Consider the following 26806-nt stretch of genomic DNA (forward strand, 5'->3'; position numbering starts at 1 on the left):
TGTTTTACTTCTGACCAAGCTCTCAGATCCATAAGTTAAAACTGGTTTGAACACTGTCTTGTATACAGCTAATTTAGTGTTCTGACTAATTTCTCTCTTATTCCATATGAATTTATTCAATTGACTGCCCACCATACCAGCTTTGCTGATTCTGTTGTCTATTTCTATATTTAATTTACCATCTTTAGTAAAAATCGTGCCTAAGTAGCTGAAATGTTTTACTTGTTCCACAGGTTCTCCATTCACAACACAGTTGACATTTTCATGATTCTGCCTATTTTCATTGTCTTTGTCTTTTTATTGCTGACCTTCATACCATATCTATTACAACAGTTATTCAATTTAGTCAGAGAATCTTGCAGACTTGTAGCAGATTTATTTAGAAGTATAATATCATCCGCATAAAGCAAAGATCTGACATTAACATCTCCAATTTTGATATCATGTTTAATACCACTTTCCTTCATAATGTGATCCATATAGATAATGAATAACAGAGGGGATAATGTACATCCTTGTCTCACACCAGATTTAACATTAAACCATGTTCCTGTACTTCCTTCAATTGTAACTGCTGACTTACAACTCAAATAAAGACTAAGTATTGCTTGATATAATGCCCCATTGACACCATATAACTGCAGCATATTGAATAGCTTCTCTCTTGGCACCTTGTCATATGCCTTTTCCAAATCGACAAAACTTAAATACAGATCTTTGTTATATTCCCATGCTTTCTCGACTATTTGTCGTAAAGTGAAGATCTGATCCTGATAGCCTCTATTTGGCCTGAATCCAGCTTCTTCTTCACCTAGCTTTTCTTCCACAATTCTTCTCAACCGTTTCTCAAGTATACTTGCATAGATCTTGCCAGGAACACTTAGTAGGGAAATACCTCTGTAATTCTCACATCAGTTTTATTTCCCTTTTTATATATGGGTACTATGAGAGCTCTACTCCAATCATCGGGAATTCGTCCCTCTGTCCAGGCTTTCTGAACTATGCAGTGCAGCCACTGTAAGACTTTTATACCACTATACTTCAGCATTTCTGGTCGAATATCATCTACTCCTGCTGCCTTTCCACATTTCAAGCCTTTGGTGGCTTTTTCTACTTCAAGTATGGATATGTATTCCTGACTGCATGCCTGGTCAGTGTTTTTTACCACTGTGCTTTCATCACTGCTTCTTTCATTTAGCAGTTTTTCAAAGTAATTACTCCATACTTCAAGGATATCTTTTTCTCCTGTTTTCATGTCACCTTTATCATCTCTAATTCCATTTACAGCACTCTTTCCTCCATTTCTGAGCTTCTTCAACAACCTCCAGAATATTTTGCCACCTTCTTGATATTTATTTTCTATATTCTTGCCAAAGTCCTCCCATGACTTTTGTTTAGCTAGTTTTACACAGTGTTTAGCATTCTTGCATTTGTCTCTATATTCTCTAAGAGCACAAGCTGACTTATTTGACAGAAACTTTTGATATGCTTTCTTCTTTTCCTTCACTGCCTCTTTAACTTCCTGTGTCCACCATGGAGTTCTCATTTTTTTTTTATCCTTGCAGACAACCTCACCACATGCCTCTCTGGCAGAATCAATCAATGTTTTCTTCCGAGTTTGCCACTGAATCTCCAAGGTTTGATTCCTGTTCTCAAACTCTTTCATTTTTTTTTCAATAATCTTTCTGTATTTTAGTCTACAGTTCACATCTGCTCAACTGTTATTCCCTTTAAAACTTTCTTACATGTTATTCTTTTCAATATGAAATTCAATTTTATCCTGCTTAAGACTAAATAGTGATCACTTCCAATTTCAAATCCTCTGTACACTCTGGTGTCCTATACCAAGGAGAAAACATCATGTATGTATCATATGTAAACAAATGTATGCAATGTAAGTATCATATGTAAACAAATGTATGCAATGTAAGTATCATATGTAAACAAATGTATGCAATGTAATAAAAAAAATGTAAATCGTGAGTTTACACTGTATGTTTGTGAGAATTAGGAAATATAATATTTTGATTGCATATGTGTAAATACTGTTGTATAATCACACCTTTTCAAACTTGAAAAAAAATAGTAAACTTCAACATGTAATATTATACAACTTATGTAACTCCGAACAAAATAATTGTAAATTATTACTGTGATTGTTATTTAAAAAAAAAACACAAAAAAATCTATGCTATCATCATTACTATTTAAATCTCATTATATGTAGCACAAAGTACTGAACCTTATAAAATAATATACTGAATAGATGATCATTGTACATATTTGAAACAACAATAAATAAATAATAAATAACTAATGCCAGGAGTATCCAGAATAAGGGAGAGGAATTGGTGGCGCAGATAGCATCAGCCTGGCCAAAAATTATTGCGATCACTGAGACGTGGTTGACAGAAGGGGATATAAAAACAGGAATAGAAGTCGCTGGGTATAGCATTTTTCGCCAGGATAGGAGGGGAAAGCGTGGTGGTGGGATGCTGCTTATGATAAGTGATGACCTATGTCCTCTAAGATTGGAGAATTTGGAAGGTAGTGAGACAAATGATTTTGAGAGCGTATGGTGTGAGGTAGAGGTAGGCAAGACCGGATATTTAGTGGGGTGTTGCTACAGACCCAGGAGCACAGAGGATGGGGACCAGGAGATGTTTAGACAGCTAAGTTTGGCAAGTGCAAGAAGAATGATTGTTATGGGAGATTTTAACTTCAGTAGTATAAATTGGAGAGAGGAAGATGCATGTAACAATAGTGGAATGGAATTTCTAGAATTCTTGAGGGACAAATGTCTTAGGCAACATGTAACAGAGGGAACAAGAGGTTCAAAAATTTTGGATTTGGTTATAGCATCAGAAGAGTTGATAATAACTGAGTTGACGTCTCTCCCACCAGTTGGAGAGAGTGACCATATGGTTTTGACTTGGAAAATGAATAGACATGCAGGAGTATCAAAGAGACGGGAACTTATGTGGAATTATAAGGCAGGTGATTATAATAGTCTTAGACGTCAACTTCGGGAAGTTTCATGGAGGGAGGAATTGGAAGGCCGGGATATCACCAGTGCGTGGGAAATTGTGAAAGAATATTTGTTATCAGCAATGGTAAGTTGTATACCACGAGTGAAGAAGAGGGCGCAATTTGGAGTAAAGTGGATGACAAACAATATTAAACAGGAATTGCATGCGAAAAAGAGGCTATGGAAGAGATATAAGGAGACAGGTGAAGAGATGCATGAGGAATATAAGACACAGGCCAGAAGAGTGACTCGTGTGGTAAGGAAAGCGAAACTGGAATATGAGAGGAGATTGGCCCTAAGATCCAAAGAAAATCCTAGGGAATTTTTTAGCTATGTGGCCAGTAGGAGGAGAAATGACTGTGGAAGAATGATATTGTGGGATAAAAATGGGAATAGAGTGACTGATGCAGAGGACATAGTGGAATTGTTCAATGAACACTTTATTGGAGTATTTCATCCTAGAGGAGTCAGTTTTAATGCTAGAGGGATAGGACTGGTACGAGGTCTGGAGGTACAGGAGGAGAGTGTGTTTCAGATACTGAGTACTCTGGATGTCAGTAAAGCTGTGGGACTGGATGGTATTTCGCCACGAGTTTTGAGAGAATGTGCTAGGGAATTGACAATACCTTTAACGTGGCTTTTCAATGAAAGTCTGGCTTTGGCAAAGGTGCCCAGGGAATGGAAGGAAGGTAAGATAGTGCCATTGCATAAGGGTGGTAACAGACTGGAAGTGTCTAATTATAGGCCAGTCTGTGTGTCATCAGTAGTTGTTAAGATCTTGGAGAAAGTAGTGAGGGACCGTGTACAGCATTGGGCAGATGAGGGTAATGTTATCTGTGAGAATCAACATGGATTTGTGAAAGGACGCTCTTGTTTTAGCAATATGCTAGCCTTTTATAATAAAGTTACAAGAGCATTAGATGAGGGAAAGGCATATACTGCAATTTTCTTAGACTTGGCGAAGGCATTTGACAGGGTGCCACATGATAAGCTGATATTTAAGTTGCAGCACATGGGTCTGGATGTCAGATTGGTCAACTGGATTCAGGATTGGCTGTCTGATAGGTATCAGAGAGTTGTGTATGGTGGAGCAGTTTCCAGGAGGCAGAGGGTTACAAGTGGGGTCCCACAGGGCTCAGTACTAGGACCTATATTGTTTAACCTTTATATCAATGACATAGCCAGTGGATTGCAGGGGGATATTCAGTTGTTTGCAGATGATGCGAAGCTTGGAAGGATTATTAGTAATAGTGCAGATGTGGTAGCCCTGCAAGAGGATTTAAATAAGCTAGATAGATGGGCAAATGAATGGGGGTGTCAGTTTAATGCAGCAAAATGTAAGGTCTTGAGGTTTGGGAAACATCGATGGGATGCTGCATACTCTATAGGAGGAGTTATACTGGAGGAAGTAGGGGAGACAAGAGATCTGGGGTTGATGATTGATAGAAACCTGAAGTTTAGGGGACATATTGCAAAGGTGGTGAAGGTAACACAGAGGATTGCTGCTATTATGAGAAGGACACTGACCTGCAGAGATAAGAGGGTTATCATTCTGTTGTATAAGTCTCTGATCAGACCACACTTGGACTATTGTTCTCAGATTTGGTCCCCAGGATTTGAAGGGGATAAATTAACTGTGGAAAGGATACAAAGACGGATGACAAAGATGGTTTCAGGACTGTACAAGGATAGTTATGAGGATTGGCTGAGAGAATGTGGACTGCAGAGTTTGGTGGATAGAAGAAGGAGAGGTGATATGATTGAGACTTTTAAACTGTTGAGAGGTGGTTACAGGGTTGACACTGGGGAGTTCTTTCGCTTGGTTGATCAGCGGGAAGGAGTGATGACAAGAGGCCATCCCTGGAAGTTACGAAAGGAAACTGTGAGCAAGAGGGTAAGGAGTGGTTTCTTTGTGTGGAGGGTGGTTGAGCCGTGGAATGCATTGCCTGATGGAGTGGTGGGAGCGAGAACGGTCAGTGGGTTTAAGGAGTGGTATGATAAACTTTGTGTTTCTTGGGGGGGGGGACTTCCCCTCGATGAGTCTTGACAGACTTTGTCTTAGAAAGGACCTCCCTCGATGAGTCTTTTGACTCCTTGGAGGCCTGAATAATAATAATAATAATAAAAATATTAAAAAAAAAATACTAGTGTCTCCATGGAGACGAGGAAATTCATAGTGAAAGATTCATTATTCAATAGTCATCATTCACACAATACCTATCATAACTCTCCTTAAACTGATTCACTGATGAAGCACCCACAACCACCTCTGGCAGCCCATTCACCATCCTCCAAGTAAAAAATCTAGTTCTAACACCCTTGCAAACCATACTCTTAACCACTGGTGATGCCTTATTCTCTCCCTTCTTGCCATGTACTGGAAAAAAAAAGTCTATAATGTCAATCCTAGAAAACCACTTTAATAATAACTAAAATACTTCTATCATGTCTCCCCTTTTTAGCCTATCAGTTAATTTTTGAGGCCTACAGACCTGCCACAATCTTTATCACCATCCTCTGGATCATCTCCACAACTACTTCATACCCCATGGAATCTGGGAGTCCAGATCTGTGCACAGTAGTCCAGATGTGATCTTATTAAAGCCTTATATAGAGAAACAATAACATGTCTATCCCTGCTTGTTAATGTGTTCTTCAACAACCAAGTAATCTGAAGCGCTGTTTTTGGTTACCTTTGAAATGTGCCCTCTAAACTTCAACACCCTGTCCATAATCATACCCAAGTCTACTTGGTCTCATCAGTTTCATGAAGTTAGCTTCCATCAACATAGTACACAGTTTCTTTTCTCTTCCCAAAATGCATCACCTTGCACTTTGCCACATTAAACTGGCAGCCATTTACCTTTGCCAATACATCTAGTCTGTTTAAGTCTTCCTACAGGATCTCTGCATCGCCTTCATTTACCACTGCTCTTCACAGTTTAGCATCATCTGCAAACAACTGAATACTTCCTAACAAATCATTTCCAATATCAATGATATACAAATTAAGCAAGAGGACCAAGTAGGGAACCCTATGGTACATCACTGGTCACTTGCCTTCTCTTGGACCCAGCTTCTCCATAAACCATTCTTTGATATCTGTCTATCAGCCACATTCTAATCCAATTCACCAGATTCATATCCTCCCCATTTTCTTTACTTTATGCAATAGTGTTCTATACAGAAGTTTGTTAAATGCTTTTGCAAAGTCTAGCAATATCACTGAATAGCCATTTCCTTTATCCAATTCCACTATCACTTGATTATAAAAAGTAAGCAAATTACCAAATCAAGACTTACCTTTCATGAAACCATGTTGTATCTTATAGAGTATAATATTTCTATCCATACAGTCCTGAATTCTGTCTTTCTCCAATACCTTAACCACCATCACTTCAGAGATACCATTAGCCATTACTCCAATGGGGTAACAGCCTCCAAACCTTTTCCATAATAAGGCACAGTATAATAAATATGGTAACCATTAGAATAGTCATTTCAAAGACTAAAATGCATTTCTTTCTTTATAATAAAAGATATTCCCAGCAGAAAGAGAGCAGCCAAATGTGCCCAACCCCACTAAAGAATCCAATAAGTTAAATTTACAGATTAATATTTATTTTGAAATGAAATATTATTATTAACATCAGACCTCCATGGAGTCAGAGACCCATCATGGGAGGTACACACTATCGCATACAAAGCTCATCCAACTACCCCATAAACTGATAACAATCCCTTAACTCAGGCAATGCATTCTGCTCACCAATCACTCTCCATATAAAGAACTTCCTCCTATCTCCTCTGCTCACACCTCCTCATACAACAGTTTCAGGTATGGCCTCTTGTTCTACCCCTCCCATTCTATGAAAAATCTCTTCCATGTGAACAATAACAATCCCTAACTAACTTATGTCTCAATCACATCCCTGCTCCTCCTCTTATTCATAAGGCTTTGCAATTTACATTCTCTGAATCTGTACTCATACTCTGCATTCTAAAGACCACTGACCACCTTTGTGAATCTTCTCTGGACCCTTTTTAACACATTCTCGTCACTATGAAAAAAACCCAGTGATGATATACAATAATCCATGAGTTCTGATCGAGGCCTTATAAAATGGCATTATAATCACTTTATTCCTGCATATCAAGGTCGTCCTCTGCTTCATTGTCATTATCCGATATCACAGTCTTTACAATTTGTGCAATATGGTCTCTGAATTTCAGGTTCTTGTCAATCACCACTCCAAGATCTCTCATTTCCTCTACCTCCTTTAAAGTTTCCCCACCAAGTGTATACTTTGCATCCCACCGTTGCCATACCAAATTTCAAAATCTTACACTTTGCAACATTGAATTGATAGTTTCACTTACCTGTCCATTCATACAATCTGTTCAAGTTCTCCTGTAAGGCCATTGTTCAACAGTGGTCCCAAAAATGACACATGCAGCACACCACCAGTGACCTTCCTCTTTTAGGATACTGCATCCCCATATACAACTTTCTGATACCTATCTGACAGCCAGTCACTGATCTAATTCAGAAATCTGTTATCCAATCCCATCTGTTTCAATTTATTTAACAGCGTATCGTGTGGCAGTCTATCAAAAGCTTTTGCAAAATCCAAATATGCCACTCTATATGCATCTTCCCTGTTCAAGGTATTTGTCAGCAAGATTAGTAAAACATAATCACCCTTTAACAAACCCATGCCAATAACCACAGAGAATACTTCTGTTATCACCAATTTCTGTATCCTACTTCCCACCAATCTCTTCAGTCCCTTCACCACAACTCCAGATATACAGACTGGCCAATAATTTGTATCCACAGCCTTATCACCACCTTTATGCAGTAGAACAATTTTACCTTCTTTCCATTCCCTTGCCTGTACTGTTGTAAGACTCTTATTACACAGGCATCCCAATGGTACTGCCAAATAATAAGCATGTAGATTATAGGAAAGAAGGATAATTACCAAACTTTTTAGAGTAGCAAATTTGTTACTTTTAGGGTTTTTGTTACTTTATTACTGAACTCATAATGGGGCCAAAAAATAGTATAAACGAAATAATGAAGAAACTAAACACCAATAGATATAGAGAGAAACATTAAAATGGTATGAATATAATGCAATGAAGCATTAAATTTTGAAATAAGTATATGAATATAAAAAGGTATAACAAGATTAGTTTGCTATTTATCGGCATCATTAATTTGGATGTGTTTGTCGGTGTATCACAGATCACTTTCACGAGATGTGGAAAGTTCGTTCCATCCTTTCTTTTGTTTGAGTCTGAAATGATGATATTCCTGGGATCGAAGTTGCATTCACCTGCTAGTTTGCTAACGTCTTCTTTTAAAAATGTACCGTTTTCCTCAGGAAAGTTCAGAATAACGACGTTGAGTCATGTTTTTGGCCTCGAGCGACACGTGTACCATTGATGCGATTAAATCTCGGAGTTCATTAGCAGGTACAGATGCACTTGCGATCGGCCGCTGGTCATTGAGTGTCTCGAGCTTTGTTTCTAACTTTCGGATTGTGGACGAGAAAATATCAATTGTGTTATTAAGGTGTTGTTCGAGATTTTCAACTCGTTTGCCTCAGTTCAGCAGCTGTTTAACAGAAAGAAGGCACATCGAACAGAAAAAAAGGCTCGTTCAGTTCAATAAACAGCTTGAGCGGCGATTCAGTCTTTCGGTAACTTCAGATTCACAACTGTGGCACTTCGTATTGTCACTTGGTGCGCTCCACTGATGGGACTCGAAGTAATCTTTTGTTGCTGGTCTTTGTTGCCACCATCTTTACTTTGCACGGTAGGCATAGCGGACGTTTTCATGTGGCTGTTTTTTTAATTATAAAAATAACTGATATGAAGGCCTATGGATACTTAAGAGTTGTGTATAAGTAATTGGCTCCTTAATACCTTCTATTTTCCGTTTACTGGTTATTTTGCACAAAAAAATACTTGCAAATACGATAAAATTTGGGAGCACAAGTTTAATGAAACTTATTCATAGGTGCCGCCTATCTCACGTTACGTATTCTGATGTGCTCACCCTTAAATAATTCAATAAACTGTATATGAAGAATTTCGCTTCGCTGGTGTTTTAAATTATGCAAAAAAATAGTATTAGAAAGAAATGTATAGTACATTTTGCTATTAATATCTTCTGTAAACAGATAAAAGAATTAAAGGATTGATCAAAGCCTTATAATTTTACCATCACCCCCCAGATCTTTTATCTCCTTCACCTCCTCTAAAATATCCCTACCAATCCTATACTCTGCATCCCATTTTTGCTTCCCAAATTTTAAAACCTTACACTTTGTAAGGCTAACCACTCAGCCTGGTTGGCCAAGTGTTAGCCTATCTGTTCTCCAGCCAAATGGCTATGGTTTTGAATCCCACCATGGGCATGGATGTTTGTGATTGTCTGTGAAAATACTAGTGGTGGTAGGCAGTAGATGGTGCTTACGTAGATGATAACAAAGACGGAGAGATGCAGAGTAGGTGCCTCCCTTAATGAGTCTTAGGACTCCCTTGAGGTGTTGTGTAATAATATCCTCTGAAGTACAAATGTTGATGCTTGACTTCTTTGTACCTTTAAACTGATATCCCCACACACTCGCCCATTCATACAGTCTATTTAGATCCTCTTGCCAAGATATAACATCTGCTCCACTTCTCATAACTTTCTCCTAGTTTGCATCATTGGCAAAAAACTGTATATCACCATTTAAGTCCATTCCAATGTCATTTACATACAAATCAAACTACAATCGCTCCCAAACAGATCCCTGGGACACACCGCTAGTGACTTTCCTCTTCTTGGATATCACTTTCCCATACACAACCTGCTTATACCTATCAGACAGCCAATCTTACCAATCCAAAGCCGTAATCCCCCAATCCAACGCAGTAATCTACTATCCTATCCAACCCCATCTGTTCCAATTTAACTACTAGTTTATTATATGGCAGTCTATCGAAAGTCTTTGCAAAATCTAAATATACTACTGTATATGCATCTGCCTTGTCCAATATGTTTGTCACCTTGTTATAATAAGTGAGCAAAGTGCTAAAATATGATCTTCCTTTAGCAAACCCATGCTGTGCATTAAAGAGAACTGTACTGCTGTCAACCCAATTCTGAATCCTTGTCCTCTAGCTTCTCCAACACCCTGATCACAACTCCAGGCAGACAAGCTGAGTGGCCTATAATTCAAAGCCTTAGTCTTATCACCCCATTTATGAAGCAGAACAATTTTGCCATCTTTCTACTCTTTTGAAACTTGGCCTAATCTAAGACTCGTGTTTTTCAGTTCTTAATCTTTTTTATATTCATATTTCTTTCAAAATTTAATGTTTCACTGTATCATGTTCCTGCTATTTTTAAGTTTTTTCTATGTGCATCTCTTGGTCTTTATTTTCTGCATTATTGTTGATTGATAATTATGTTTTTGGCTCCATTATAAGTTCAGTAATAGTATTGAAAAAAAATCCTAAAAGACCAAAATTTTCCACTCTAAAAGTTTGATGATCATCTACATTTCAAAAAAGTACAATTTTTTTGTTCCTTTTTAAATATGTATTCATTTCAATCTAAAAATTTAGCCTACTGGATTCGTTAACCTTGGGGGAGAACTCCATTTCGTCTAGGCTTAGCTTTCATTATATAGATGTATTGTTTTCAAAATTACATGAAACTTACTTTCAGAAATCCCAACTATCACAATTTTTTTCTCTCATTAAAAAATGTTAAACTTAAGAGGAATGCTCAATTCTGATAATGAAGGGTCGGATAACATTTAATAATTACACGGTGTCCAACCAGAAGTCAGTTGACATGCAAAGGTCAATTAATTGAAGGGTTGTTGTTCTGAAGGTTGGATAAATGATAGATTACAGTAGTTTAATTAGATAAAAAAATTACTAAAAAATTAATATACTTACGTGCTGCTAGGAAAATCAGCAAACCCATTTTCATTGGATATCCCATTATCACAGAAGGCTTGCATTATAGCAATAACACCAGCTGAAGGCAACGGATATGCAGGAAACTTAGCTAAACGTACAAACAAGAATGTATGAAAAAAAAGATGCATATGTATCTATTTGAACAGATAAACTGTGGAAAAATATCTAAACTCAATCTGTCTGCACCACATGTCATATAAAAAACAGAAAAATACACAAATGAAGCAATCAGTGAATATGTTTAAATGTGTATTCCACATTCCACATATTTGTGAAATTTATATAGCAAAACGTTTCAAAGTTCTGATTCAAATATATGCTGAAAAATAAAAGAATACAAGTAAAGAAGATAGCAAAAATATACACAGAATTTCCAATTAATATGATACCTTGACAACTGGATTATCATGAGATTTCTTTTAGAAAGACTTAAAAAAAAGTAAATAATAAGTTAAATCTGGTTGATCATGATTTTCAAAATTTGATATTTGCTCATGACAAGTAAACAAAGAACCAAATCCACCAGATGTACTACTATAAAATAAATATTAAATAGAAATGTGCACTTAATGTATTGTTTCATGTTTATCAAAATTTTGACACACTTTTTTGCATATTATATGTTAGATTTGTTTCCAGTTAGAAAGAGAGAGAAGAAATATTTAGTTTCTTGTCAGGTCTCATGCAATATAACAAGATACATCATGCAGGTAGCAGCAAAGTGAAAAAATAAATTCAATGAATGATCACATGTTGCACATGACACTCTTAGTTAAGTCTGCAATCAAAAAAGCACAAATGATACATCACAGTCAATTATGAGGGACGTTATCATTAGCAAGGACCTGTAAAGCAGCATGCACAAAATTCAATAAAAAGTGGTTAAGCTAAGGGAGTAAATTTTACTACTTCTTGAAAAGAACTTGTTGGAGTAGTTGTCCAGTTTCATTCTGAAGACAACTCTAAAAACAAAATCCTTCAACACTGATGAAAAAGCTGCATCAGAACCTCATGAGCCACAGAAATTGAAGTGGCCTTTACACAATTCTGATCATTACACAACATTTGAGGCTTGTGCAGAAATTGATTCTCATATCAAGTCATATGAGGATGGTCTGAAAAGTTCGGTGAGTGGTCCGATATCTCAACGGCAACATGGGCCAGGTGTGTGTGTGCATGCACATGACTATCCGGAGACATGTCGAGAAGCGCCACCTAGTGTGGAGGGCATGTGACCATCAGTGTGAGAGGTAGGGTCACAGTGCAATGGAGCAACGAGTGAACATCAAGTTCTGCTACAAATTGGGGAAAACGGCAATGGAGACACATGAAATGTTGATGCAAGTGTACAGGATGGAAGCTGTGAGCAGAAAATGTGTTTACGACTGGTTCACACGCTTTTGCGAAGGATTGAGGATCAGCCATGTTCGGGTCAGCAAGCAGAATCCCAGACATGATCAAGCGAATGTGACTGCAACAAATGCTTGCATGAGATTGGCAATTGACTCTACGATTGCTGGCAGAGGAATTGGGCACTAGCAAGGACACAGTGCACACTATCGTCCACGAAGATTTGGGTAAGTGGAAGATCTGTTCCCGGTTTGTGGCGCACAAGCTGACAAGCGAACAGAAAGCAAAACAGATGGAAACCTCTGGAGATTTCATTACCATGTGTGACCAGGATCCATCCTTTCTGCGAACCATCATCACAGGAGATGAGACCTGGTGCTACCAGTTCAATCCGGAATCTAAGTGGCAATCGATGGAATGGCGGCAATCCAAGAACATGTGACAGCGGTTCTGCGATCGATTCCTTAAGAGGCCTTTGCTGACAGTTTCCAGAAGCTTTATGAACGTTGCCAAAAGTGTGTTGTAAAGGATGCTGTTTTGAAGGCCAATAAAGGTAATTTGTTTGTATCTTCTGTTTTTTTTGATTTCTGATACCATTCACTGAACTTTTTAGACGCACCTCGTATGTGTTTACTCTGATGAGAATTTGAAAATAAAAACATAAAAAACAATCTCACTCTTCCCTCATCTTCAGAAGAAGGTAGAGAACATCAGGCATACAAATTATTTTACTTGTTGTAGACCAAAATTATCAGGAGAGTAGGGAAGTCCCCCAGCTTTCTCCCTTCAAATTAAGTGAAGCAATTCTAAACTACAAGGAATTACAAAAGTTACCAAAGAACTTCATCCAACTGATTTCCACTTACAGGGAATGATTCTAAATGCCTTATTGAAGGTATGAGACTGTTCATAAAGTTAATGAACTGCGATTCCACAGATGAGGTATGTGTTATTTTTGAAGAGGTTGCCAAAGAAAATATTTTTTCATTAAAATGTTATAATTTTCAGGATTTTTTATTTATTTATTAAATTGCAATGGAGAGCTGTGCATTTACATGTTACAGCCAATTCTCGCTATAGCAAACACAGTATGCAAACTCATTCACTATAACAAACTACATGAAAAGTGTCCTAATAAATTATTAGATATATGAAGAGCCAAAGGCTTCAATTCGGCGACATATGACTTGTTTAAGTTAAGGGATATTACATCCCATATCGTTTCTTAGCCGAATAAGAAGCTCAGAGTTTCATGCCGAATATAGTAGAAACTATATAAAGTTCGGCGATTCCAAGTGTAAGCAAATACCTGATACTGCAGCAACTGACCATTAAGGTAGTGCAAGCTGAGGCAACTCATGTAGGTCTCATCCATATTAAATATTTCCTGTGGCAAATAATTTTCCTCCATAATAATTTTATCCAATTTCTCCACAAACTCCTTGGCAGCCTTCTCATCAGCACTTGCAGATTGACCATACATTTTCACATTATGCAGCACAACAAACTGCTTGAATTTCATGAACCAACCAAAAGAAGCATTGAACTTGTCGTCGTAATCTCATGTCAAAGGTGGAGCAAGATCCGATCACTATTCTTGCTATTTACCCATAATGTGAACTTAGCTCCTGGGAGCTGTATTACTGTTCTACATTATGAGAGAAGGTCACTACCCAGACCGGTTTCAACCATTATTGAGGTCTCATCAGTTAGTAGGCAGACCTAGTTAATATCAAGTTTGTAGCGAACCCTTAACTTAAACAACTACATGAAAAGTCCTGACCACAATCACAATACTATGTTAAAGAAAATTCACTACAACAAACTATCCACTATAGCCAGCCAACCAACCAACCAACCAACAGGCTATGGGTTCAAATCCCACAACAGACATCGATGTTTGGGATTGTCTTTAGGTATGAGGTGGACTTCAATATCCAGCATATGACCACTCCCCACCTTATTAAAGAATGAAGTGGCTTGGGGAATTTCAGGTTTGGTCTCTGGAACAAGGTTTCTAGATTACATGAAAAATACTTAAAAATAAATAAATTATTATTATTATTAACACCAGACCTCCATGGAGTCAAAAGACTCATTGCAGGAGGCAAACAATGTTACACACAAAGCTCATCAAACCATGCTTTACACTCATTCAATATATCTGCATTCACCACAATGTCAGCATTCCAATGACCAAACCACCCTGCATGCAAAGAACCTACTCCTTATGTCCCCACCCATACCTTCCTTATACAACTTCCAGCTATGTACCCTTGTTCTATCCCCTTTCTCTATTCTATGAAAAATTTCTTCCACATTAACCTTGTAGCAATCCTTCATCAACTAAAATGTCTCGATCACAATCCCTCTCTTCCTCCCATTCACAAGGCTTTGCAAACTGCCTTCCATAAATCAGACTTCATATCCCACATCCAAAAGGCCATAACTGGCCTTTTGGATGTGAGACATGTCAGTCATCTCTAGACCCTTTCCAACATATTCTTATTACCGTGAAACATGGGGACCAAACAATTAATGACTTTACAATTGTTATTAACATATTATTTATATAATATAATAATTATATTAATCGTTTCATTCCATACACTTGACCCTGATTTCATACTAAGGATGAAACACCCTGATGAAATGCTCACTGAACACCTTGACTATGTACACTGCAGCAGTCCCCAATCTCCCACTTTCATCCATTAACAGCATCTTATCATAAACATTCTTTCTTCTGCTTGCTACATTTAGAATAAACTCATGAAGGCTTTTCTTGGCCTGATTTACTAATTTATGCTTATATTACACTTTTGTAGTCCATACAAAATGAGTCACTTTCCTGGCCTGCTCGTTATAATCTTCATGCAACTGATTATTACCATTATTACCTCGTTCATCCATTTTACACCTTATTCAGTCTTTTGACTTTCAGAATACATTCACATTGATGCTGTTATGTATTTCTTTGTTAGTTCTCAAGCAGTATTTATTGCCATACCACACAACTCCTCATTTCATGCTATAGCTCCAACCTGTCTCCTATGCTGTCATACGAGTGATATCAAAAAAGTTTTGAGACTAGTTTTGTAACATGCCAACAGGTGGCAGCACAAGGCTGCATGCACAGTCACAGGGAGCACCGACCTTCATAAGTCAGTGTGCCAAAAGACATCGTCCTGTGTACATTATCGTCTTTTTTAACATTCACGCCATTGTGCATCGAGAATTCATCCCCAGGGGCCAGACTGTCAATAGCAAGTTCTACTGCCATGTTTTAAGGCTTCTGAAGAAGGACATTCGGCAAAAGCGACCAGATCTGTAGCGTGCAAAAAACTGGATGCTCTACGACGACAATGCGCCCTGTCACCGAGCTCTCCTCACACGTGAGTTTCTCGCCGGAAACAACGTGATCTCACTTCCACACCCACCCTACTCGCCAGATTTGGCTCCTGTGGGCTTTGCCCTCTTCCCGAAGATGAAGATCCAGCTCAAAGGTCACCGTTTTGACACTGTTGCAGAGATCCAGCGCAAATCGCAGAAGGTGCTTGATATGCTTCGAAAAGAAGACTTCCAGGACATTCCAGAAGTGGCAGGAACACTGGGAGTGCTGTATTGCTATGCAAGGGGACTATTTTGAAGGTGATAGTGTGTAAACGTAGATAAATAAAGTAATTTCTCATAAACAGAGCTAGTCTCGAAACTTTTTGATACCACCTCGTAATCACCAACCTTATATTTCCACATATATCTTTCCTCACAGAAGTCTGCATATGGTTAGCCACAACCCAGGTGATCACTCTTACCAACTGGAAGGAAGTGTTAAACCCCACTCACAATTAAATCTGATGAAATGATCAGATCTAAAACTCTCAATCCTCGTGTGCTCTCCTTTACATACTGTCAAATATAACTGTCTCTTAAGAACTCGAAAAAGTCATTTTCCTTATTCCCAAATGCTATCTCTTCATTCCAATCTATACCACCATAATTAAAATTAAATTTCCTTGTTCACTAATTGAAATCACTTATACATTTCGTCATCATTACCCTCCACATACCCTAGCTTATAACAACATCCCACTAAATATCGCTTCCTTTCAACCTCCATCTCACACCACACTGCCTGAAAACAACTGCCACTATTTTACTCTTTCATGTCTACCTTATGTGGACATAACTCCCCTGCTATCATCAACAGAACTTCCCTCTCCCTTCTTGTCTTTTCTATTCTCACAAAAATAAAAAAAATAAAAAATTAAAATATAAAATATACTGTGCCCTGCCATTCCTATTCCAGTTAGGATATTATCTTCATTCATCATCTGTTCATTGGGCATCCACAGATACCATATGGTCACTCTGCTTGGTGATGTGCTACACCAGACCCTGCCATGTGGTCCTGTTGTATGCTTTTCTAAAGGATTCGACTCTCTGAAGATCAGTCATTCCACATACATCATCCATCCAGTGGAAGTAACCAATTTCATGAGTTCTACAAAGACCAGGCAAGGAGAGTGACTTGGTTGGTGAGAGTAGCTGAAGAGAGGTATGAACAGCAGTTAGCTAATGAAGCTAAAAAGAATTCTAGGGAGTTCTTTCGATATGTAGCCAGCAAAAGAAAGAATGATTATGGAAGGATGACATTGATTGGAGGAAATGGTATAAAGACAGCTGTTGCAGAATGTGTGGTGGAGATACTTAATGAGCAGTTCATAAAGATCTTTCAATCTTGTGAATGTGACTTCATGGAGAGATTAAGAGCAGTTGATGATGGGGAGGAGAGACTGACTGTAAGTGAGCAAGAGGTGTTTGGGGAGTTGAGTAAACTAGATGTAAATAAGGCTGTGGGACTTGATAATATATCACCGCATATTCTGAAGGAATGTGCCAGAGAGTTGACACCTGCCTTGACATATTTTTTTAATACGAGTCTTGCACTTGGTCAAGTCCCTAAAGAGTGGAAGGAGGGCAAGATTGTGCCACTTCATAAAGGAGATGATCGAACTCAAGCATCAAACTATAGGCCTATCTGTGTGTCAGGTGTTGTGGTTAAGTTGTTGGAGAAGCTTGTGAGAACTAGGATCCAGAGTTGGGTTGACAACAATGGTATAATCTTTGATGGACAGCATGGATTTGCTAAAGGGAGGTCGTGTTTTAGTAATCTACTTACTTATTACAATAAAGTGACTGCTTCCTTGGACAGAGGAGAAGGATACACAGTAATATACTTGGATTTTGCAAAAGCTTTTGATAGAGTACCTCATGATAAGTTGACAGTCAAACTAGAGCAGATGGGGTTGGATATTAGATTAGTGCATTGGATTAGAGACTGGCTATCTGATAGGTATCAACAAGTTGTGTATGGGGGTGCAATATCCAGGAAAAGGAAAGTCACTAGTGGAGTGCCTCAGGGATCTGTTTTAGGGCCATTACTATTTAACTTTTATATTAATGATATTGGCGAAGATTTGGGTGGAGATATTCAGTTGTTTGCAGATGATGCAAAGTTGGGACGAACCATAAAGAGTAGTGAAGATGTTGTGGCCTTGCAAGAAGACTTGAATAAATTGAGTGATTGGGCAAGCAAATGGGGATGTGAGTTCAATGTTGCAAAATGTAAGGTTTTAAAATTTGGAAAAACAAAGATGGGATGCAGAATTTATGCTTGGTGAGAATATATTGTTGGAAGTAGAAGAAATGAGAGATCTGGGAGTGATAGTGGATAAGGATCTAAAATTTAGGGGACACATCGCCAAAATTGTGAAGACAACACAAAGACTTCTGGGAATGATGAGGAGGACACTGATGTGTAGAAGTAGGGAGATTCTTGTTCCATTGTATAAGGCTTTGATTAGGCCACACATGGACTATTGTGCCCAGATTTGGTCACCTGGTTTTCAGAAGGATGAAGAGATGTTGGAAAGGGTCCAAAGGCGACTGACTAAGGTAGTTTCTGACCTCTGGAATGTCGAGTATGAGGAAAGATTGAAAAGATGTAATTTGCAGAGTCTAGTGGAGAGAAGGAAGAGGGGAGATATGATAGAGACCTACAAGTTGGTAAGGGGTTGTTATAGGATCAATGGTGGAGAAGTTCTACAGAGAATAGTGGGAGATCAGGGGAGAACCGGAGGTCATCCCTGGAAACTGTATAAAGAGGTTGTGAGTAGGGGAGTGAGAGGCAGGTTTTTTTCGTGCAGAGTTGTGAATGATTGGAATGCCTTGCCTGAGAGTGTGGTGTCTGCAAGGAGTTTGAATGTGTTTAAGACCCGGTATGATGAGATGTGTGTGAGATAAAAGGACCTCCTAGATGAGTCTTTGACTCCATGAGGTCTTGTTTAATAGTAATAATAATAATAATAATAATCCATCTCATTGACGATCTGTCCTTTCCTCTTTTTCCAGGAACTTTACCTTCTATTACTGTTCCGAGTAGTCCTGCTCGATCCTTTCAATGTGTCCAAAATATTTCAACTTTCTTCTTTCAATATCCTTAAAGTGCCTTATAGTTCTACTGATCTTTTCTAATAACCATTCATTTGTATGCCTTTCAGTATATATCCTCAACATAGCCAATATAGCCTTCAGTAACAACACATCTCAAAAGCAGCTATACTTTTCTTATCTGAATTCTTTAGGTTCCAAGTCTCACATCGATAAGTCACTGCTGAAAAAACAACTGCACCCAAAATCCTCAACTTTGTTTCCGTAGAGAAAGATACATCCTTCCAGATTTTAGACAAGTCTCTGACAGTTGTTTGAGCCATTCCTAATCTTCTTCTGACATCTTCTGAAGAGCTCATCTCAAAGGAGGCATCTGTACATATGCTGACTCTTATGCACCATGTCAAAAGTAACTACCTTGCTCTCATCACGCTCTGCCTTAGTCTATAAAATTCACTTGATGTCTCTATGATGTATCTCCTAATATTGCCACAAGCCATTCTGAACGTTGATTTCCTTTCTTAAACATTTTCTTTAGTCAAATGTTTCTAATGGTGAGATTAACTTCCTTGAGGATTTTAATGTTCACAACATTACAATTATTTCCTCTTCGGAATCCATAAAATTCAGATTTCGTTTTGCTCAAAGCATTATTTTACAATCCTTTTAATCCTATACAAATCATAAATTTGTCCAATTATTGAATGTTCACAACTGGTGCCTAAGAACTTCCTGAAAATACTTGACTCATTACAGCACTGTTGGGTTGTTAAGTGATCCATCTCTCACCAATTTGCTGTCTCCCTTCCCCCTCTCACTTTCACTCATGTGTTCATTTTCTGCTGTTTATATCTTTTACAAATATCTCTTGGTCACTGTTCACCTGAATTCAATAATTTCTCTTCCCTCTGTTAAATCCAAATGAAAATATGTACAACAGCTATTCAACTCTCCTTCACATTTAAACTCCAAACTACAGAATAAATTTCTTCTCCTCTTAGTTCCTCTCATCTAATGCTACATTTTGGATCAGTTTCCCAGGGAATACAATGCACAAGTTATGACATTAAAGTACTAGGGGACCTGTCTCTTGAGTATTGGATCATCAAAGGACTAAAGCACCAGTGCATTATTTATTTTATTTGCATGTGTTCTACTTCAGGGAATGAAATGTTGAATCTAGGAGGATGAGAATGACAATGAACAGTTTTAAAAAATAAGGTTCCCGAAATGTTTTTCCCTTACCAAGTAAAGAGCAAAATCATGACATCCTTACAATTGAGCACGGAATACAATGACTAGTCCTTATTCCCATAATCTGCTATGTCTGTCAATAGTATGTAAATATTGTCAATTTATCAGTTTTCAAGAAGAAAAACTTTGCCACTTCTGTATACAACATATGTAACGTGCTACTTCCAACTACACTAGGGGCATTACACTCCGGTGAATAATGTTTTCCCTAACAGTTGCTATATCCAAACACATCCATCTGATTTGAAAGATAATCTTAATGCATCTCTTCATACCATGTATTCCACAGCATTTGGGGGTTGTTTGGTTGGTACACAGCTGCCTTTCTACAGAAAACAAAACTAGAAGTTCAGTATGTAATGTTCTTGTACATAGTGACAATCACAGAACAATTCATAGTGCAGATCCCGTGCCCCAATGCCCTGAACCCTTTGAAAGAAATCACTAGAGTATAATCAGAATGCATACTATTTTTAAATATTTCCTGAAAAGGTGATAAGAAGAAAAAAAAAACACATCAGATTATATAGTCTGTTTCTTTCCACCATCATGTTTCCATATTTGAATGGTATCAATCCACATGGCTTATTGCAGTCTCCTACCTTTATATGTGTCACGTGATTCTTGAATGGAATGCAATATTCAAAAAATGGCGATTTGCATACCCCCCCAACACACACACCTACATACATGGATACCCTCAGGAAGTAACTCTCAAACTTCAGTCATTGATTTTTAAGTGCCTACAAAAAAAAAATATAAACATATTTGAACCGGTATGAAAATATTTTTACATCTGTCATAAATAATTGATTGACATTTCTTTTAATATTGTTTTAAGAAGAACTCCAGGCATGGATAAAGCCAATTTTTTTTAATGGAATTTGTGCTATTATAACATTTATTATACTCAAATAACAAGCAATAATATTCCCTCCATTTTAATTATTATTATTAAAGTTTTATATATATATACACACACATTAATTTGATATAATGCTGTTTCATTTCGTTATATAATTAAATTTAAGTTTAATTCAAATCATTTAATTTTAAATCTGGGACATAATTGTAATCTTATTACAAAATATATGTGAAAAATATGTGAAGGGCACATGACTGATTGGCCAAGGTTATGGCCAAGGTGGCTAAGACCATGAGGTAAAAAAGAATGAAGGAACCATAATGTGGAAAAAACCTACCATCCTTAATATGAAATCGAATTTAGGTTTTTTCCAACTAAAGAGTGGTGTACCCTATGGACAAAGGGTGCAGGAATTCTTTTCCTCTTTTGCTGTAACTCGGCATGAACATACATGATGGAATATTTTGTATCTAAGTCAGTGTTTCCCAACATGGGACATATGCCCCACAGGGGGGCAATTTGAATATTTCGGAGGGAGGGGAAATTAGAAAATAACGTCATTTGTCACCTCATCACCAATATACTCAAAAAACTCACCATTATCGGCGATAAATTGTTGATGTTGACTCTGACTTTCCGAAAAAAAAAGCTGACATCACTAGTACAGCAGCCATATGAATACAGTATCAAGAACTCTCAGAAATGCAAAATGATAGGTCTATTAGAAATTTATTTAACATAAAAGGCACAATGGCATGGCTTTCTGACAAGACAGAAACGAAATACTGAAATTCAACTAGTTGTGCAAAAAAAATACTGTTGCCCTTCTCGTTGTCATATTTAGTTGAATGTGGCTTTAGTGCTGTAAATGACTTGCTACTGAAAAAAAGAAATCATCTGGATATCACAAACCATGGGGATTTGAGATTGAAAATGACTAAATTAGTACCTCAAATAAAAACTCTTTGCAGCAGACATCAAGATCAAGGATCGCATTAACTTGGATTTTATTTTCCCAAGTTCAGTTCGATACAAAGTGTAATATAAAATTTATATTCATTGAAGAAAGTCAAATTAAAAACAGTTTTACCTATGTTTCTTTTTTATTTAAAGTACATATTTATTATTCAAATTAAGTAGATATTGAATCCAACATTATTTCAAAGTCAAATAGAGAAACTACAAGTTTCATGCCGAATATAGATAGAAACTATAAAAGTTTCAGCATATCCGAGCGTAAGCAAACTTTTCATTACAGGGGAAACTCGTAGTAAAGGTGGAGGTGGCGTAAGCTCTGATCTCTATCCTTAGTTAGTATTTCCCATAATGTAAAACATTTCCTAGCAGGCATGCATGATGCTATACATTATGGGGGGAGGGGGTCAATACCCAGACCAGTTTCGACCTTTTTGGAGGTCTCATCAGTGGGAGCCAGACTCAGGTGTAAATACTCAGGTTGAAGTGATGCAGAACTTATACTTTACCATATGAGTTGCTAAAGAAGGTGTCACATTACAAAAGGCACCAAAAATGACTGAAAAAGAGAGCAAAAAGGCTTCACTTTGGCGATGTAAAATTATTCAAATTAAGTGGATATTGAATCCAACATTATTTAAGCTGAATAGAGAAACTATAAGAGTTTCGGAGAAACTACAAGAGTTTCTTGCCGAATATAGATAGAAACCATAAAAGTTTCGGCAGATCCAAGCGCAAACCTTTCATGACAGGTGCAACTCGTAGTAAAGGTGGAGTAAGCTCTGATCACTATCCTTAGTATTTTCCATAATGTAAAACACATCTCCTCGCAGACATGTATGATGTTATACATTATGGTGGGGTCACTAACCAGACCGGTTTCGAACTTTTTTGAGGTCTCATCAGTGGGAGCCAGACCCAGATGTAAATACTCAGGTTGAGTTTGTAGTTTCTCCAAAACTCTTGTAGTTTCTCTATTTGGCTTAAATAATGTTGGATTCAGTATCCACTTAATCTGAATAATTTTACATAGTTGAAGTGAAGCCTTTTGGCTCTCTTTTTCAGTAATTTTTGGTGCCTTTTGTGATGTGACACCTTCTTTAGCAACTCATATGATAAAGTATAAGTTCTGCATCACTTCAACCTGAGTATTTACATTTACATCTGGGTCTGGTTCCCACTGATGAGACCTCAAAAAAGGTCGAAACCAGTCTGGGTTGTGACCCCCCCCCCCCCATTGCTAGGAGATGTGTTTTACATTATGGGAAATACTAAGGATAGTGATCAGAGCTTATTCCTCCTTTACTATGAGTTGCCCCTGTAATGAAAGCTTTGCTTACGCTTGGATCCGCCGAAACTTTTATAGTTTCTATCTATATTCGTCATGAAACTCTTGTAGTTTCTCTATTTGGCTTTGAAATAATGTTGGATTCAATATCCAGTTAATTTGAATGATTTTATATCACCGAAGTGAAGCCTTTTGCTTTCTTTTTCAGTACATATTTATATTATACTTTTTCAGAACTTGGCTGACTATTATGCTAGAGGCATCAAAATCTTTAAGGCATTGAGGTAGGGCATGATCCAAGAAACGTTGGGAAACACTGATCTAAATGTTAATAGCTACTAACAAAATATCTTTACTTTCATTTAGATTAGAAGTTTGAAATTTCAATATACACATTCAGGGTAGTTTAGAAAAAATTTAAGGGTAACTAAAGCCATTATATCTGTTAACTGAAAGCACCAAGCATTCTGATAGATGCAAGGAGCAGGTTAATTTATCATAGTTAAATTCAGTGTTGATCCCATGAAATTCGACATAATTTTTAAACTGGAGAGGCAAAATCTGGGAAATATTCCTGATATTTCTACAAATATCTAAATGTGTATAACTCAAATAATCTGAAGAACCTGCAAATTATCATAGGGAATAATAATAATGTCTTAAGAAGACTGTGTAGTCTCATTCAAAGATATAAAGATCATGCTTACAAGAGTGATCTGAAAAGTTATCGGTCTAACAATGAAAAAATGGATTTATAATTTCGAAATTATTTTTATTTTTCAACATAATCTCCCTTAAGACTAATACATTTATTCCTGTGATGCTCCAGCACCATTATCCCATTCCTGTAGTGGTTCTCAGTAAGATCTGCAAAATACCCCTCTACAGCTGCAATCACCTCTTGATTCAAAGAAAAACACTGACCAGCAAGGAAGAATTTTAGTTTTGGGAAGAGATAGAAGTCAGAGGGAACCAAATTTTTGATCTGCTGTGAGCAAGCGTGGCATCCATCTTGTGCAAAGCTTTTTCATTTGCCAATTGTTCATGCAAAACATGTCCTAAATGTTCTTTTGAAATGCCATAGTCTCAGCAATTTCATGCACGTTGACTCACCGGTCATCCAATACTATATTGTGCACTTGATCAATGATTTCTGATGTTGTTACACCTTTTGGATGAACGTAGATCATCTTCAAGGCTGGTACGGCCATGTTTAAACTCGGCAGCCCATTTCGTAATTGTCAAAAATGAAGGAGAAGAGTGACCATAAACTTTTATGCACTTTGAATGAATTTCTTTTAGCGTTAAACCTTTTTTACAAATAACTTTATAACCGCACAATACTCAATTTTACTCATTTCAAGGGATACAGACAACAACACTTTTGCTTCAGACAGCTGTATAAAACAAACTAATTGATGGAATGACTTGCAATTTCACACGGACGCTTATGACAGATGTACCAACTTAGAATAAAAAAATCTTGCCAATAGTTTACCATCTATTATCGAGGCCAAGAACTTTTCAGACCACCCTCATATTGTGTGGAATGATTGTAATTATATAGAACATTTCAGTGTATGATGTATATCATGATTCAATTAAGCATCATATGATATACAAAATTATGGTGGTGGTTTATCATTGAAAGGCCATTTCTTTTCATAGTGCAAAATATTACAAGCGATATTTGGATATTACTGTAATTCAAGTTTCATTATGAATTTGTTTCTGAAGTATGAGAAGGAAATCGATGAGAAAAATTTTCACATGCAGCATATGTATGAGTTAAGGTTTAATTGTAAGATGCCATGTCTTCTTCATGAATTAGGCATTGAAATTGCAAGTAAATGCAGTTTCAGCTAAAGCTGAAACTGCATTTACTTGCAGTTTCAGCTTTAGTATTTACCATCTCAGGCTAGACCTTCCTATATAGATCTTTCCATTCAGTCTATATTTCCATATCTGTTTTGGATATTTCCCGTCCCCTACACTTCAAATATTCTCTTCAATGTTCTTTTCTTTTTTTTCAATAATAACTATGCTTTTCTCTATCTAGCAAAGGCACTCATAGTTCCTCATATAAACAAATTGCTTTATCTTCTTTTGTGCAGCATTTCACACTTCTCAGAAACTTGATCTCAGCTCTATAGTTTGCTTATGTCCATTTCCATTGTCCAGGATTTTAAGTAAAATTGGCTTTCCTCCTTTTTGGTTTAGCTTCTCTTCCCCCCCTCCCCCACACTGTTCCAAGAATTCCTTAAAATTTGTATAATTTATTACCTACGCCATTATTATATAATAGCCACACCATATGAATATGAATAAACAACACAGCTTAGAAACAGGACAGTTTGGGTGACTAAAAATAATTGAAATAAATGATACTGATTTTGCTGTATAATGAAACCTGTGGACCATTCATAACTAAACATACACATGTAACCACAGTAATAAGATTTTTTTATAAGTAAATATTTCATCCTAGTATCATAGGACATCTTCAGTATAGTTAATTCAAATAATACTAGGAATCGCATACAGTTAGGGCGAATGCTTACAGTGGAATCCCTCTATGCTTGCAGTGGCGTGTTATAGAATTAAATTAAAATATATCTGGAAAAAAGGGGGGGGGGAGTTTTACATTAAAATGAGATTACATATATAAAATTATTTTACACAATTTAGGATGACAATTTTCCAGACTTTGGGGATAGTAAGACTTGAATATCCCACCATCTGAACTAAAAGCTCTTACCTCCTTAAAACGTAATAGAAACATAATCATCACCAAAGCTGACAAGGGAAATACCATTGTTGTCCTAGATACCAATTCATGACCGAAAAATGAATTCATTACTCAGAGATCAAAATACATATGCCCAAATTGATTATGATGCTACAAAAAGACAGCTCAAGAAAGTAAACAAGTTGCTAGATGAAACCTCTTTCCTAGATCAAGAAACAATAATAAAAAAAAACTCAGGACATACCATGCTAGCCCTCCTAGAATATATGGTTTACCTAAGCTTCACAAGAATAACATTCCACTCAGACCCTTCATGGATTCTATTAGCAGCCCTATTTACAAATCATCAAGATTTTTATCTAACCTCTCATAGGACACTCAGCCTCATCAATTAAAAATTCCATAGAGTTTCATGCAAAAATTAAAGACATTCAACTGTTGGAAACTGACATGCTAATTAGCTTATATACTGTTTCCCTCTTCACTAATACTTCCCATAAGGAAACAATAGATTTACTAACTCAAAAATTTCCATCCGATATTGTTGAATTATTCAAATTTGTTATTACGTCTGGATACTTTACTTGGAAAGAGAAAATTTACAAGCAAGAGGAAGGATTTTATATCCACTTAAGTTTGAGAAACTGGTGGGGGGGGACAGAAAATGATACAGAAGTTACATGGGAAACAATATTTGTTGAGGATTTCCCACAGATCTAGCAATATATTAAAGTGTTAAGAAGAAAATGCTTATGCTAGTATAAAGAGCACTGTTAAAGGATGATTTCAACTAAGAAATATAAAGTGGAAGGAAGAAATCGTATATAAAAAAAAAAAATCTCTAATTATTGAGAG

The 26806-nt window shown here is 37.0% G+C and overlaps 1 protein-coding gene across 2 annotated transcripts in view; it reads right to left on the bottom strand.

Moving 5' to 3' along the window:
- Positions 1–11108, bottom strand: part of LOC150103869 (ATP-binding cassette sub-family A member 2-like) — a 975482-nt gene extending 964374 nt beyond the window's left edge. For both annotated transcript variants that reach the window (XM_090397162.1, XM_090397161.1), the window contains exon 1: positions 10994–11108. In XM_090397162.1, coding sequence (XP_090253288.1) covers positions 10994–11058 — 65 coding nt within the window. In that variant the 5' untranslated portion in view covers positions 11059–11108. The remainder of the gene's footprint in view (positions 1–10993) is intronic.
- Between the last annotated feature and the right edge of the window lie 15698 nt (positions 11109–26806).

The sequence above is a fragment of the Typopeltis vanoorti genome, chromosome 8 (genome assembly GCF_054136105.1).
Source record: "Typopeltis vanoorti isolate ZY-2024b chromosome 8, IOZ_Tvanoo_1.0, whole genome shotgun sequence".
In the NCBI taxonomy this organism is placed as follows: domain Eukaryota; kingdom Metazoa; phylum Arthropoda; class Arachnida; order Uropygi; family Thelyphonidae; genus Typopeltis; species Typopeltis vanoorti.